This window comes from Dipteris shenzhenensis, chromosome 12 (genome assembly GCF_047967505.1).
Source record: "Dipteris shenzhenensis isolate YYH24624 ecotype China chromosome 12, Dip_SZ_1.0, whole genome shotgun sequence".
NCBI classification, from domain to species: Eukaryota; Viridiplantae; Streptophyta; class Polypodiopsida; order Gleicheniales; family Dipteridaceae; genus Dipteris; species Dipteris shenzhenensis.
In genome coordinates, this window is record NC_141607.1 from 41,141,143 (window position 1) to 41,158,410 (window position 17,268).

At 40.9% G+C, this 17,268-nt stretch overlaps 1 protein-coding gene across 1 annotated transcript; it reads right to left on the reverse strand.

Annotated features, from left to right (window-relative positions):
• Positions 1–5,651: 5,651 nt before the first annotated feature.
• LOC147896228 (GDSL esterase/lipase At4g10955-like) lies at positions 5,652–7,169 on the reverse strand. Its single transcript, XM_087383079.1, has 2 exons — positions 6,921–7,169; positions 5,652–6,790 (listed from the first exon to the last, which is right to left on the reverse strand). Exons 1-2 carry the CDS (start codon positions 7,046–7,048, stop codon positions 5,722–5,724), a joined length of 1,197 nt encoding a protein of 398 aa, XP_087239205.1. The 5' UTR covers positions 7,049–7,169; the 3' UTR covers positions 5,652–5,721.
• Positions 7,170–17,268: the final 10,099 nt, after the last annotated feature.

Sequence of the window (17,268 nt, forward strand, 5' to 3'; positions counted from 1 at the left end):
AGGTAGAGGCAGAGGTAGAGGAGGCCGATCTGCAGGCCGTGGTAGAAATCAGAATATGCAGCAAACGCAAGAAAACCAGTCCTATGCAGGAGGACGTGGTAACTCTAGAGGCAGGGGGAGCCAAAGAGGCTGTGGTGGATGGCAGAGAGGCCAAAATGCAAACAGCAATGTTGAATGCTACTATTGTGGCAAAATGGGTCATATGGCTAAGGACTGCTACAAAAAGCAGAATGACATTATGAATGGAAAATTGCAGCAAGGCAATTATGCATCTTCTAGCAGGCAGGGTGATGATAGAAATGAGCATCTATTTATGGTGCAGCATATGACAAATTCTATAACAAGTGCAGAAGAAAGCAATGATGTGTGGTATGTTGACTCAGGTGCGTCAAACCACATGACAGGTCACGCTGAATGGATGCAAGATGCAAGAAAAATGGAAAAACCAGGATTTGTGGAGACTGGTGACGATACTGCACATCCTATTGTGCAGATTGGCAAAATTCCTTTGTCTATGCAGGATGGGAAAAAGAAATACTTGTCTGATGTATTTCATGTCCCGAACATCACCAAGAACCTGGTTTCTGTTGGTCAGATGGTTGAGCAGGGCTTGCAGGTTAGATTTAATCCTCATGGATGCTTTGTTGAGGATATGAAAAATAACGGTCGCTTGATAGCAAAAGGAAAGAAGAAGGGCAGGATGTTTACGTTGGATGCAGACATGCCTGAATTGAGTGTAGCAATGTGTGCACATGGGACAGGTGTAGTTGCAGATATTGATATCTGTCACAAACGCATTGGTCATGTTAATATACAACGACTTAAATCAATGCAAGCCCACAATATTGTTGCAGGATTGCCTAAATTCAAGGTTGCAGAAATGCACAAGGTTTGTGAAGCCTGTCAATTTGGGAAACAGGCAAGGAAGCCTTTTCCTATGCATGTTCAAGAGAGTAAAAAGCCATTGGAATTAATCCACTCTGATGTGTGGAATACTAAAGCTGCATCTATTGGAGGCTGCCACTATTTTGTCACATTTATTGATGACTTCAGCAGAAAACTTTGGGTGTATTTTATGAAAAAGAAAAGTGAAGTGTTTGGGCACTTCAAAGCTTTCAAAGCTATGGTTGAAAAAGAAACAGGCCTGCAAATAAAATGCCTAAGGTCAGATGGAGGGGGAGAGTACCTCTCAAATGAGTTTGCAAGGTTCTTGCAGGAGCATGGTATAAAGCAGCAATATTCATGCAGTCATACCCCACAGCAAAATGGAATTGCAGAAAGGAAAAACAGGCATATTGGAGAGGTATCTCGGGCTATGCTAAATGAAAAAGATCTACCAGATTATTATTGGGCTGAAGCAGTTGCTACAACAGTTTATATAATGAACAGGACTCCCACTGCAGCAATACATGGCATGACGCCAGAGGAGATGTATACTGGTAGGAAACCAGATATTTCTCATTTGAAAATTTTTGGTTGCATTGCCTATGTCCATGTGCCAGATGAGTTGAGGTCCAAGTTGGATCCAAAAGCTGAGAAGTGCGTCTTTATTGGTTATTCTCTGCAGCAAAAAGGGTATAGATGGTATAACCCTTCTACACGAAAGTTCACAGTGAGCAGAGATGTTGTTTTTGATGAGATGAGCAGCTGGTATAAACCAGTAAATGTGATGATTGATGTAGATGCACAAAATGGTAATGCTGCACAGAATTCACAGCAACAATCACAAAATATCAGTGGACCTGGAGTGTCCTCTAGCAGTGGTTCACATACTTCACCATGGACAGGCAGATTGAGATCAGGAGAATCTCCTCAAAGCAATGCAGAGAGTGGTACGCAGGTATCACGAAAAGGAAAAGAGAAGGTAGATCAGCCCATGTTTGATGTGAATGCAGGTCACTCTTGTGTGGATGGTGAATCCAGTGGCTCAGAAGAGAGCATTGATGATGAGTTGGGTATTCCCTCTGTTGTTACACCTGGAGTAAGGAAGACCAGGGATGTTTTGAGAGCACCTGGAAGTGAGCCTATTTTGCGCAGGTCTACCAGGGTTAGGTATCCTGTGGATAGGCTGAAATATGATGGATTTACAGCCATTCACTATGCCTATATGGTCAAAGTGATACAGGAACCAGAACCCACTTCTTTTGAGCAAGCCATGGGAAATGAAAAATGGGAGAAAGCCATCGATGAAGAAATGGATGCCTTGGATGCTAATGCTACATGGGAATTGGTGCCTTTGCCTAAAGGCAAGAATGCAATTGGCTGTAAGTGGGTTTATAAGATCAAGCACAATGCAGATGGTTCTGTGAATAGATACAAGGCAAGATTAGTTGTCAAGGGGTATGCACAGACATATGGCATTGATTATGAAGAAACTTTCAGCCCGGTTGCAAGGATGGCAACCGTAAGAGCAGCCATTGCTATGGCTGCATCAAAGGGATGGTCTTTACATCAGATGGATGTAAAGAATGCCTTCTTGCATGGTGATTTGCAAGAAGAGGTCTTTATGGAGCAGCCAGCAGGTTATGTTCATGCTATTCATCCTGAGTTTGTTTGCAGGTTGAAGAAAGCCTTGTATGGCTTGAAGCAAGCACCTAGAGCATGGTCTGACAAGATAGGACAGTATCTTGTCACTATTGGGTTTTAGATCTCCAAGGCAGATTTCTCACTCTATGTGAGAAAAACAGAGAAAGGGATTATGCTGCTAGTCATTTATGTTGATGATTTGATCATCACAGGTGATAGTGATGAAGATATCCTTCATGTGAAAATGCTATTGAGGCAGAAGTTTGAGATGAAGGATTTGGGAGAGCTGCGTTATTTCTTGGGCATTGAGGTGATTAGATCACCAAGTGGGATACAGCTCTTGCAGAGGCAGTATGGATTGGACATGTTGTCCAAATATGGGATGACAGGCTGTAAGCCTATTTCAGTTCCTTTGGAGCAGAATGTGAAGCTGAGCGCAGATGCAGGTGAGCTTCTGGAAGACCCTACTACGTACAGACGTATAGTAGGAAGTTTGATTTACATGACTATTACCAGGCCAGATTTGAGCTATGCTGTTGGGTTGGTAAGTCAGTTTATGTAGGCTCCAAGGAAACCGCATTTGGATGCGGCTAGACGCATACTCAGGTATGTGAAGTCCACATTGCAGTATGGACTATTTCATGAGGCTGGGGTTCAGATACAGTTGCATGGATACACTGATGCTGATTGGGCTGGTAGTATTTCTGATAGACGATCTACCAGTGGATATGTGTTCTCTTTTGGGAGTGCTGCAGTCACTTGGAGCAGCAAGAAACAGCCTACAGTTGCCTTGTCGAGCACAGAGGCTGAGTACAGGGGTGCAGCAATGGCTGCATGTGAGGTAGCTTGGTTGCATAAGCTACTTTATGATATGCATCAGTCTACAGATGGGCCAGTTGTCATTTATTGTGACAACATGAGCAGCATACACTTGGCAAAGAACCCAGTCTTTCATGCTAAAACAAAGCACATTGAGGTGCATTATCACTATGTGCGGGAGAAGGTGTTACTAGGTCTTATTGATCTAGTTTATGTCAACACAGAGGATCAGGTAGCTAACATATTCACGAAAGCATTGGGCGCAGAGAAGCTGCGCAAGTTCAGAGACTTGCTCGGTGTGCAGGATTTGGGATTGAGCTCGAGGGGGAGTGTTGAGATATCGAGCTCCACTCGCGATATGCCAGGGTGACTGTTGTGGATTTATGTCACCGACTTGTTAGATGGAGATGCAGTTGGTACACCGCCCACGAATAATAGCTGGATGACAGCTACCCTTATCTACTCTAGTTTGTGGCTCAGTTAGTATGCCACCTTAGTTAGTTGAGTTTGATTTGAGACCCACATATAGGGTTCTTCTATTTCTTTGTACTAGAGTTCTTTTGGCTTTCACAACTAAGAAGAGGAAAACTGTTTTCAGCCTCCACCTTTGTGTGTATTCCCCCATTGTGCATGTGAGAAAGCCGCAAGTGAGACTCCTTCCCTCTCTCCCACAATCTTCACACAACTCCCAATATCTCTACACACAGGCATACGTTGCAATTTCTGCTGCGGCAACTTTTCACCGAGACTAGCCGCGCAGTGGTCGCACAGCCAAAACAGGGCCTTTTTCTGAGTGCCTACAGCCCTATTCCTCACCATACTTGCAAAGGTCAGAACAGCAGGAATGAGATTCCCATAAAGGGAGGTGAAGCTTGAAGGGAGAGAACAGCTCCAATAGAGACAGAGGAGAGGGAGAGGGGAAAGAGAGAGAGAGAGAGAGAGAGAGAGAGAGAGAGAGAGAGAGAGAGAGAGAGAAGAGGGGGGGGTAGGAAAGAGAAGCTACTAGAGAGAAAGAGATAGAGGAGCTGTTGTAGCCAAAATGAGTAGAGGAGGAGGGCCTAGAGCAAGAGGGGGCAGACGGCAGCTGCAAGAGAGGGAAACCCCATATTCAAAAAATGGAGGGAGAAATAGGCTAGACCAAAATAGTGGACCAAAGAAAGAGGGCATACCACCTGGAGAACATACCTTGATCCACAACATGTAGAGCCCCTCCTGAACTTGGATTCCACTATGCACTTTCATGAGAAAACTAAAGCAAAACAACCTCTATCTTTATATATAAAGCAAGCATTTGCAAACACATCGAAATGAACTTATTGCATGTATAAACACCTTCAATTGATCCGGCCCCTTGTGCAACCTCTCCTATAGAATCCATGCTTTTTTTTCCTCAAATGGAGCTTTACAAAGTCAGGATCATAAAGAGCCTTCTCAAAGCTGCCACCAAATAGTCTACAAAATCTCCTTACCATAATGAAAGGTTTGGAAAATTGACCTAGGTCGAGCACTCATGGAGGGGAAAGAAGCCTCTTCTAGAAACTTGGCATCGTAACCATTGGAAGGACACTCACCCTCGAACTCCCAGTTCCTTGAGAGTTGGAAACAAACCCCCACCCCTGCCTCACCGAGTAAAAATTGAGTATACTCCTCCTCTAAGTAGCGTCTCAATCCCTGACCTAACTTTCTCAATTGATACCTCACAAGCCACTAGGAGTTTTTGCATAGCGTCATGCCACCCTTTCTTCTTAGACTCTTTGACATCTACATGCAAAAGAAAAACCTCCTCTTAGCATTTTACCCATAATTTTTGCATCGGATAGAGACCTATCCCTTTCTGGTTGAAAGCCACCTTACAAGATCACCCCACCTACCTTCTCTATAGACCTTCCATTCTAAAGTACTTGACTCGATCCACCCGACGATGCCGCAATCATCTAGAGTTAAACTACCAGAAGAGTTCAACAAGCCAAATTGCCTTACATTTAAATGTGTGTGAATTTGGGGGGGGGGTATTTAAATGTGAGCAAACATGTGAGCGGATGGAGCAGTTCTTCGACACGGTGGGTATGCCACCATGCTGAGGCATTGGGTGGGGGTGTTTAAAATGCCCCACTTGTGAGCCCCCAAACGAGGAAAGGACGAGGGCTCGACATCTATAAGAGTTTGGGCACGATAAGTGCAAAGGGAGGGGGAGTGAGAAAGGCTCCACATGGGAAGTAAGTAAATTTTTAACATTTAAATATAGAGGTAATTTTTATATGTGTAAATTTTTAACATATAAATAGAGGTAATTTTTATATGTGTGTGTGCTTGGGGGCACTAATTGGTACATGGTTTAAATGTTAGTTGAGAGAGTGATGTTGTGAGGAGTGAAGATCAATGCCAACAAGGAGCATGAAGAAGGTCAAAGGACGCAAGGTGATAGTGAATTTCAAGCTCGTTTCTCCACCATTGCTGCAGCCCATGAGCCTTCCTCCATCTCCAATCCCAATCCCAATCCCAATCCCTCCTCTCTTGCATCCCCTTCAACCTTCCATCACCCTTAATCCCACTCATCCTCTTCGATCTTCTGTCTATCACATGCAAATGTGCTGACGGTAGAAGATGCAATGGCCTCCCTTGCCATGACCTCCTCATCAGCGGTGCCGTCCTCAGGAGTAGCTCCAAACGTGCAGCGTGCGGTGCTGCTCTCTTCGCCAGTATTTTGTTCCCCGATCTCACCATCTTGTCCCGGGTTTTCATGTAGCCTATGTAGGAGCAGCACACCGGATCGGCTTCGTTGATAAATAGATGCGGGATCCAGTTCCTGATCGACAGGAACGCCGCCAGCTCCTCCTTCCTGCTTTGCTCGCTCCTCAGCGACGCCAACGCTGCTGCCGCTGCCATCCGCAACACCTGGAGCGGCTCCTGCAGATTTGGGTCATCGATCAATTCTATCGGTATAGAAGGATATGGCGGACTGAACAAATACGTCTCCAATTCAACTCCCTCTTCTGCCATCATTCGTCCTGCCTGCAAGCTGATCGCTGCGCCCAGGGAGTGTCCTGTAAGACACACGTTGGGTCCTCCCAATTGTTTCACTAACTTTTTCACCGCTAGTAGTGCGGTTTTGAAACGAGGTGTGAGGTGAAGCCGGTACCACACCATTTGCCCGTATGTTTCCATGTCGCCGAAGGAGGTGTTGCCACTTCTCATCGCTCCACGGAAAGCTACCACCGCTTGTGGTGCGTAGGGAGGTCTTGGCGCTTGCGTAGAGTTCCATTGATACACAGCTCCCAAGATATGACCTCCTTGTTCATCTGTGATGGTCTCTGTTCTCTCGTAATTGAACGCTTCCCACCAAGGAGCAGCTAAAGAAGGCCTCTTGGTCTGCGCGTCATGCAGCGCCACATATACACCTTTCACAAGGCAAGCAAGGATTGCTCGCCTACAGCTGGGATTGGACCTGAGAGAAGCAAAAACAAGTTAAGTCGAAGATAATCTGATTTCAAATATTTCTGGCATCGAATCGGAACGCGTTAAGAAAAACAAGGATGCGCTAAGTCCAATTCGAACGGATCAATAGCTAGACTCACAGGAAATCAGGATCTCCGGCGAGATGGGTTGGGCCGCTGAGATGAAAGCTGTCCTGCTGCGAGTGAAGGGAATGGGAAGTCATGCTGGTGTAGAGCTCTGATGGAGAGGAATACAGAGGGAACAACATAAGGAGCAACTGGTGATGATCAGAAACGAATTTCGTTCTGAAAGTTGAGATGATGAGAGGCCATCAATATGTTCGAAGTTTCTTAGAAGATAAGGTTGTTGCTTGCTTTGTTGCTAGGAACGTGTCGTCCCAACACCCACATAGATTCATTTCCATGTTCCCCTTCCTAAGAAACTTTGGCGTGTACACTAAGTTCATAACTTTCCGAAGAAACTTTGGCGTACACACTAGTGACCAGGCTTCAAAGGCTTGAAATCGAAAGGACGTTGGTAGTCTCACATTAACACATTTTGGGATAACCTCCACACCCCTCACAATCAACACATTTTTGGCCTTCAATGGGTAGGCCTTAGTAATCGTTTAGCCTCCAAGTTATTTTTATGTTCACTTTTTGTTTGGCATCCATTGATTAGAGGAGCATGTGAGAATCCCATGTCTCCACCTCTCTCTCTCTCTCTCTCTCTCTCCTCTTCTTCATTTATTCAATCCTCCACTTTTTGCTCCCCTCTTTTCTCTCTCTCTCTCTCTCTCTCTCTCTTCTTCTTCTTCTCCTTCTCCCTCTCCCCCTCTCAGCTTGCAATTCGCCCCCTTTTCACCTCACCATCTGGGCCCCCTTTTGTTGGAGGCCTAAGTTGAGGTAGTTGCCAAAGAAGCGAAAATAGGGCTTTTCCCATTTTCCTTATTTTTGGCGCATTTGCGACCTACTCGATTTAGCTATCCTTGGAGTGGTCGGTACATGTAGCTTTTCTTGACTATTTCAGACTATCCTGGCTTTCCCCAACGCACCTTCAGGTTGGGTGCACAAGCTCATAGCTTACTGTTCACGCAGCTAGTAGAGCTTTTAATTTATGAAAAGGTTAATCCTAAGAGAAGAAAGCCACCTCATAGACAACATATTTGCAGAATGTGAAGCATTAATTGGAAAAGAACATGACCTCATTGTGGTTATTCATCATTGAGATATGAAAGGGCCATAAGGAGCCCCAACACAACAATGGGGATCTCCTCAAACAAGACGGGGAGACATTTCTATCACTTGTAGCAAAGTGCTCAAATTTTTTGGCAAGAAGATGTGGTTATTCATTGATCCATGTGGCACCACCTAACAAAATTTCACCAAACTTTTCTAGTGGCACTATGATCCCAAGGGTTGTACCTAAGAATGTGTCACCCTATGATGTGAGTCTAGCATAAAGAATTTTCTATGAAAATATATATAGAAGGGGGTTTTATGCATAAAATTGAAGATTTCCATTTTTATAAAGGGAAAGAATGTAGGACTCATAAATAAGTAGGTGTTTAAATATTACCCCTTCAATGCAAATTGTATGCAAGGCTTTCTAGTAGTCCACCCATGAGATCACGAGTTTTGCATGAGCTTTTATAGTTGTTCAATGGCTCCACTTCTCTATGAGCTTAGCACTTGGCAAGTAGTTGCATTACAATCCATATGGAAGCCATACATAGCTCACACATAGAGAAGTAGTTAGTTAGTCGCTTTGATGACCCTAGGACTAATGGTTGAAAGCCATTATTAAGATTGATGGCAATGTACAAAATATTTAATGCCTAAAATAAAATAATGACAACAATGTGTTAGGAATAGCCAAGACGCAGTACAAGGCTACTGTATGTGTAGTACTAATGGTGAAAGTAGTCAACAAAAGTGGCTTTACATGGGTGAGCATGTGTAATACATGTATGCAACTATCCTGAATCCATGAGATTATTTTTTTGCCAAGTGTATCACTCATGTGATAAACTACCGGGTCAATGCATGATTGGGTGTAGCTAATCAGGAAACTATTTTAGGAGTAGTTTTGGGGCCGCAACGTGTTGGTAGGTGAGATTTTGAATTTGAAGTGGACTTATGCTCTTTCTATAGTTTTTTTCACCGTAATGATTATTGCACTGGTGTAATAATGAGACACAATCCGTCAAAACTTGTATTTGTGAACACTGTAGAGCTCGCAGCTCACCACCTATCATCTACTTGTAGCTCGCCACTTGTTGTCTATCCACAAGCTTTTCTGCATTCATATAGACTCGCAAAATTCTGAGCATGAAGATCTAGACTCATGAAAATCCATGAAGATCTAGATTTGCAACCACTGTGCTAACAAGATGGTGACGGTGGCTTGGAGCGACCATCGCACTAGTTCTTGGACTTATTTTAGTGTTGGTTGTAGTTACTTATGGACCAAGGAAAATATAATTCCTTGTCTAACCAACTAAACCTTAATTGGCTGGGTCACTAGGGAATTGTGTTTTAGGTTTTGTGTCTTATCCTTTGCCCATACAATCAATTTTCGCTCTCTCCATGTCTCTCGTACATCATATCCAGCCGATCTGCTAAGTTGCATACTAAAAATACTAATTTTGTGTACATGCACCTCCTCCTCCTTTGCAATGCTATCTTTATCATAGAGGTTTAAGTCTTTCATTTCCCACCTATTAGTGTTTCCAACTGCATCTCCAAGTTTGCATGTATCCATTGTTGGAAATGAAAGTTCAATGTCTGCATTAAAACAAGCATCGATTGCCATAGATACACATGAAGACCCAATTCGCACACCCTGACACAAGCCACCTGCATCATTGTTGAAAACTATACTGCGTGCAACAGTAGTGCCATTAATACTAAGTTCCACCATATCACCATTGTTGAGCACATTGCCTATAGAATGTTCATGTGTCCAAAATCATTCTCTTATATAATTCAACTCTTTCTATGTGTGTGTGTATTCTCTCGTTTTTGTGGATATGGACTGGTCTGAGTGATACTTCTCATCTTCAAGACATGTTTTAAAAATGAAAGTGGCTTAGCTGAGGTTGGTGTAGGATGAAAGACAAAGATTTGTTTAAAAACTGCTCCTAGATTCTATGCTCAATGGGGGGGACAACCACACAAGAGTGGTTTTAAAACAGATCTTTGTCTCTCATGCCCAATGGAGGATGAAAGTTTAAGATCGGTTTTAAAACTAGTCTTGATCTCTCATGCGGGATGGAAAGTCCAATATCAGCTTTAAAATCGACCTTGATCTCTTAGGCTTGACGAAGGATGAAAGTTTAAGAGTGGTTTTAAACTGATCTTTGTCTCTCATGATCATAGTGGATGAAAGTTTAAGATTGATTTAAAAACCGATCTCGATCTCTCATGCATCTAGTGGATGCTAAAAGTTAAAGATAGGTTTTAAAACCGATCTTCATCTCTCATGCTTGATAGAGGATGAAAGTTTAAAATCGGTTTCAAAATCGATCATCTCTCATGCTCCATAGAGGATGAAAGTTCAAGATCAGTTTCAAAACCGATCTTAGCCCCTCATGTCCTATGGAGGATGAGATGCCAAGATTTGTTGTAAAACCAATCTTGGACTTTCAAAACCGATCTTAGCCCTCACGTCCTGTGGAATTATGGACTCTCATGTAGGATGAACGATAGAAGGTCAAGATTGGATTTAAAACTGATCTTGCTCTCGATGGAGAATCAGATCAATTTTTAAATCGATGTTTCTATCTTATGCCTAATGGAGGATAAAAGTTCAAGAATAGTTTTAAAACTGATCTTAGTCCCTCGTGCTCGATGGAGGATAAAATTTCAAGAACGGTTTTACAACCGATCTTAGTCCCTCATGCTCCATGGAGGATGAAAGTTTAAGATCGGTTTCAAAACCGATTTGGCCTCTGCTATCCTATGGAGGATGCGAGGCCAAGATCGGTTCTAAAATTGATCTAGGACTCTCATGCATGCTAAGGATAAAAGTTGAAGATCAGATTTAAAACCAATCTTGGTCTCTCATGCTCGATGGAGGCTGAAAGTTTAAAACCGATCTTGATCTTGATCTCTCATGTCCGACGAAGGATGCAAGTTTGAGATTGGTTTAAAAACCAATCCTCCATATGATATGGAAGATGCAGCCAAGTTCAGTTTTAAAATCGATCATGGTCTTAGCATCATGGAAAAGATTAACCGATCTTAAACTTTTCCATGATGAGAGACCATGATCGATTTTAAAATCGATTTTCGCTTCATCCTCCATGTGATTTTAAGGATGAAGCCGACATTTGAAACCGATCTTAAACTTTTCCATGATGAGAGACCATGATCGGTTTTGAAAGTGATCTTGGCTTCATGCTCATGTCATATGGATTGGTTTTAAAATCAATCTTAGACTCTTAGATGAGGTGGAGGAGAAAAGATCAAGATCCGTTTTAAAACCGATCTTGATCTCTCATCATCAAATGGAGGATGAAATTTATTATATATATTGAAATAATTTTACATTTACATATATAGTTAAAATCTAATAAATATACATACATACATACATACATACATACATACATACATATATATATATATATATATATATATAATTTTAATAGATATATTCTATATATTTACATATATAATTAAAATATAATTTAAAAAATATAAATATATTTTATTTAACCTAACGTTTTAACCTAAACCTAACCTTTAAACCTATTCTTTAAATTAACCTAAAACCTAATGTTATGATTAGCCTAAAACCCAGATACCTAGGTACCTAGATAATCTACATGTGGATGAATGCAATGCACAGTTGCAGTAAGCCTAAAACAACTTACCTATGTCACTGCCATTGCTTTTGCCATCATCGCCTTTGCTGTGGAGGTCACCATCATCGCCATGCAGTGGCCCAGACTCACGCTCGTCACCAAGATTGTCAAGACGATCATGGTCTTCATTGATAAGTCGAGGCTCACTATCCCCACATCCACAGTCATAGTCACCAATATTGTGGCCTTCATCATGCTCACGATCGCCAAAACCTTGAAGCTCATGCTCACACTCATCTTGGATTCCATTGCCTTGAAACTCACGGTCTCCGTCACCAATGCCATCCCTATCCTCGTCAAAGCGGTCTTCGATGGAAGTCTCAAGCTCACGGCCATCACCATCGAGGCCCTCACAGTCGAGGTCTCTCTACATTCCCTCAGGGTCGAGGTTGTCAGTTTGCTTTGCATCACGGTTGACACCTTCATCCCCATCTTGAATGGAGGTAGGCTCATGCTCCCCTCTCTTGGTTCTCATGACTCCCTCTCTCTTTTCCTCTCGGCTCCCATTGTTTCCCTTATGCTCCCTCTCTCTCTCTCACACACACACACACACACACACACACACATGTATACTCCCCCAACCATGAATTATTCTTTTATGTACCCCCCCCATTTGAAATCTCCCCTTTACACTCTCTTTTTAACCACCCCATACACCAAGGCACTAATTGTCCCATACCTCCTCTAATCCCTTCTCAACCCATGCACTCATTCGCTCCTTACTCCAATTGTGACTTAAACTTTTTTCAATTATCGAAGAATCCATATGGTGGTCTATATTCCTAGGTAAAGCGATAACAAGCTGGGGAAAACATGCATTACATGTCTACCCAAACATAACTATGATGTTCTAACACCTAGTTTGTTTGGATGGTGGCAGGTAAGTCGACCCTGACCTTGGAACCTGGATTGTCAGAGGATTCGACATCTTTTTTCAATATTATGTTTGTCAAACTCAATATTATTAAAAATTCTTAATTTTGGTTGAAATTTTGCAAACTCTAGTTGTTACATTTTTCAACTTAGATGTCTCAAACATTTTTCCTTATATGTTTTCCTTTTTTAACTTTTTATCTAATTGATGGAATTAATTGTATGGCTCAATTATTGATGGGACTTTTTAATCTAATCTCTCTCTCTCTCTGTGCATGTGTGTGTGTGTGTGTCTCCACTAAATATAGTAACTTAAAAATTTAAGCCAATTTTGAATTTTGAAGAATTTCAACAAATTTTAAATTCCCCCTTTATATTTAAAATTTATACTAAGATCGATTGTAAAACCGATCTTGATGGAGGTTAGAAAATAAAGTTACATAGTCTAGAATTAAATATTTGGAAAATTAAATGAAAATAATTTAAATTCCAAGATCTCAGAATGGGGGATAAGGGCTTGGTCCTTTCATCTCACAACCAAGACTGGTTTTAAAATTGATTTGGGTGAAATTAATGTTTGAAAGGGGGAAGACACTAATCTCCTAAGATAAGATCGGTTTTAAAACTGATCTTAGATTGGGGATGAAGGTTAAAGCCTTTGGTTTCCATCACCTCAACGAAGAGCGATTTTGAAACCGATCTTGGTTGAGGGGATGAAGGCAAAAGGCTTTCACCTTCATCCCCCAATTCATGATCAGGTTTAAATCCAAGATATTGGTTGGCAGAGAAAGAGCCTAGACTTGGGCATTCATCCCTCCAACTAGCAGCAGTTTCAAAACCGATCTTGGTTGGGGAATGAAGGGCCTAACCTTTTCCTTGCATACTTAGTCAAGATCGTTTTCAAAACCGATCTTGGAATGGAGATAACATGCTAGGTTTAAATTTTGGCATTTGAATTTTAATCTAGGATGGGTTTTTTTTAAGTTTTGTGTTTTATTTACAATATTTTGAAATTGGGGAGTTGAAGGAAAATGGTTGGGCCTTTCATCTCCTAACCAAGACTGGTTTTAAAACTGATTTGAGTGAAATTGAGGTTTGAATGGGTGACAAGGATGTTTTTTATCAAAGCTATACTGATATACTAATTTAAAATCCTGGCAAAAGTTTATTGAGATAATTTTTTTAGTTTCACAATATTGATAGAACATAGTATGGTTTTATATTTTCCTTTTGCACTATTAAGTAAAAGATGTATCCTTTTGCATTATTAAGTAAAAGATATAAATCATGGTGAATCTTTATATTTTTTTACATAAAAGTTTCAAATCTTGGCGAATGTTTCAAACATTTACTTTTATTTTAGCATACAAACTTTTGACATCAATATAAAAGTTTAACTTCTTAACGAAACTAGCATGAAAAAATCATCCATGATGGGGGATGACACTCATCTCCTAATATAACATCAGTTTAAAAACTGATCTAAGATTGGAAAGCCTTTGGTCTTCATCACTTTAACAAAGATCGGTTTTGAAACCGATCTTGGTCGAGGGGATGAAGGCCAAAGGATTTCACCTTCATCCCCCAAATCATGATCTAGTTTAAATCCAAGAAATTGGTTGAAGGAGAAAAAGCCTAACCTTGGCCTTCATCCCTCCAACCAAGATCGGTTTTAAAACCGATCTTGGTTGGGGGATGAAAGGCCTAACCTTTGCCCTGCATACCTAGTCAAGATCGGTTTCAAAACTGATCTTAGAATGGAGCTGAAATTTTAGGACTAAATTTTGGCATTTAAATTTGAATCTTGGATGGGGCTTTTTTTAGTTTTGTGTTTTGTTTACAATCTTAATTATTCTAAAATACAAAGTAAATTATGCATATGAAAGGTGGTTGTGTTTGGGTTTGTGTTTGTGTTTTGTTTTGGTTGATTAGACATTGTATTGTGAAATAAGACATGGCAAGTAAGAGCACATAAATGTTGACCAAGAAGGTAGAGTAAGTGGACAGATTGGTGATAGTAGTGCAACAAGCAAGAAGAGCAAGCCCTCCCAAGATGTCTATAACGGTTGCAATGATCGACAGTGGGGATGGTATGTGGACACATAAAGTGAAAGTGGTGTCTTTCAAGAAGACCCACTTGTTTGTTAAAAGAAATGATTCTTTAGACTTTCAAGATATTGGGCATGTACAAGAGCAACTAAGGGTATAGTGGGTTAATAAGGATTCTATGGAAAAAATGGGATGGAGTATTGTGATTGATGAGAATACAACTCTAGACATGATCGTTGATGCAATCAATACAATTGATTAGAACATGAAAATGCCAAGAAAAATAGATGAGGGTATTGTAACACTAGCAGATACTGGGGAGGTAAATGAAAGAGCCTTGGCAACTATCATTGAAGTAGAGCCATTGAGGATAGCGCCATTAGAAGATGACATTATTGGTTGGAAGGAGAAAGGAGAGGGGAGAGAGAGTTTTGAACAATACTATCCTTTTGGGTCCAATGGGTTCTCAATCCCTATTATGAGTTGTATACAAGCACCCATTAATTACATGTATAGGCCCCTCATGGAACAACATGTTTGCAATTTGGTCAAAGAATTATGTATGAATCCAAGAGACTGCTCCACACAAGTAGATTTGATGCCATATGATCCAAACACCACTTTGTCCCTAACCAATGTGTCACCTAACAATATATACACATACTCTTATTGGGTGCTATCAAGGCATCACTCAATTGAAGCAGCTAAAATTTTGCAAATGAGTGATTTCCAAGTGGTTAAACAAATCAAAGGTGTTTATGCAAGAAGATCCATAAGAATAGTATTGAATGGTCCAAAGCAAGTATGCCGGGTAATTTCACGAAAGGCCAATGAGGAACTTTTGAAGAACATGAAGGATATGCCTAATGCAGAACAATTGAAGCAGTTGCGGAGTCAGTGGGTGATGGGAAGAAGCCTAAAGCTAGAGCTGCTAAAGGACACCAATCACAAAAAGAATGGAATGTAAGCATTTCTTAGATATCATTCTATTTTTGAAAGTTTCTATCTTCATGACATTCTTCATTGATGATACAAGATTGGCATTCTATGTTTTTTTTTTGCTTTCTCTTCCTTGTGTAAGCTTAGTTTAAAACCAATCTTGAGAGTAGCATGCCATATATGCTATATTATTGTTGTACAGGACTTTATTGATATTGTGCATGTGTACTTTGGGAAGAGCTTCAACCAAAAAGATATTCACATGATTATATTTTCAAATGATCTCTTCCAAGGGTGGATAGAAATCATGCATAGATATGTCAAGGGAAATTTACTAAATCAAAAGGGTGAGGTATTTATCTAATAGATGAGCACAAAGCAAGTTCCCACTTTTGATAGAGTGGGAGAAATCAATCAATCGAAGGTCACTAAAAGACAAATCAACAATGTGCCACTGTTTATTGGGCATGGAGGACTCCATGATATTGACTTTGTAGCATGAGATCTTAGAGAGAAAGGCGATCTTATCAGGTTCCAATTGTAAGTCCATGTAGAAACAATGAGACACAAATGTAGTTGTTTATTCATAAAGTGGTTACATATATAGGCAACTGCCTCCATGTAGGTAGATCCCAGATCCACAATCATCTCCCTGATTATCTCAATCAATCACCGCCTATGATCACTCACTCATCACACCAACCTGACACACCTAACTAGAACCTTCTAGCACACCTACACTCACACACTTCTTGCATAGGACTCCAATCCCATAGGCACACACACACATGCATCAATTTTCCCCTTCATTCCCCCTCACAAATTGATGACCTCATCCCTTAGCAGTAATACATGGGATGCTCCATGGCTTGCCCACTATCATGTGGCAACACTCATGGCCCCAACTTGCGACTCACTCATAGGATTCTTGGTTTACAACTGGGAGATGGACACTGACTATGTATGTAAAGCCCAATGAGTCCAACAAGGAAAAATCTCAAAAGGCTAACAATCATTTAAGGATGGACTATCCATGGTAGAGAAACATTATTGACCTCACACACACATAACTTAGAAAACATATGGATCCTTACCCTTGTCAGATTTGACTTGGGTGTTGTAAGCAGCGAGAGATTGAGTTTTGACGTTCTCTAGTTCTTCTTCTTCTTCATTTTCTGCTTCCTCAATAAGATTGGCTGAGCATCTCTTCTTGTCATAACATTACTTTTCAAAGTGTCTAGGTTTGCCACAAAAGTTACATTTCATTTTGCTCTTTTCCTTGAAGTTGCTTTAAGTTGCTTCTGGCCAAATATGCCCCTTCTTTGTAATCACTTCTTTGTTTGATCTTTCTCTCCTCTTCCAAGGGTGATGCTTCAATTTCTACCACACTTATCTCTTGAATATTGGTGAGTGTGGTTATAATAGTGCCATATTCTTCAGTGAGACTTCTAAGTAAAATGGCAATTACAATATCTTCATCAACAAGATTAAACTTGATGCTAGATAACTGTGTTAAAATGCTCTTCATTGAGTTTAGATGTGATGAGATGGACTCTCCCCTATCCAATTTGAAGTCAAAGAACTTGATATGCAAGCTATACTTAGAGCATCTTCCTTGTGCTCCAAACACATGCCCAAGATGAGTCCATGTAGCATGAGCAGTCTCACATCTATCAATGTGATGAATATAGGAATCACTCAGACCAAGAGCAATTATAGCAAGAGCTTTTTCATCTTTTGGAAGCCATGAAGCTTCT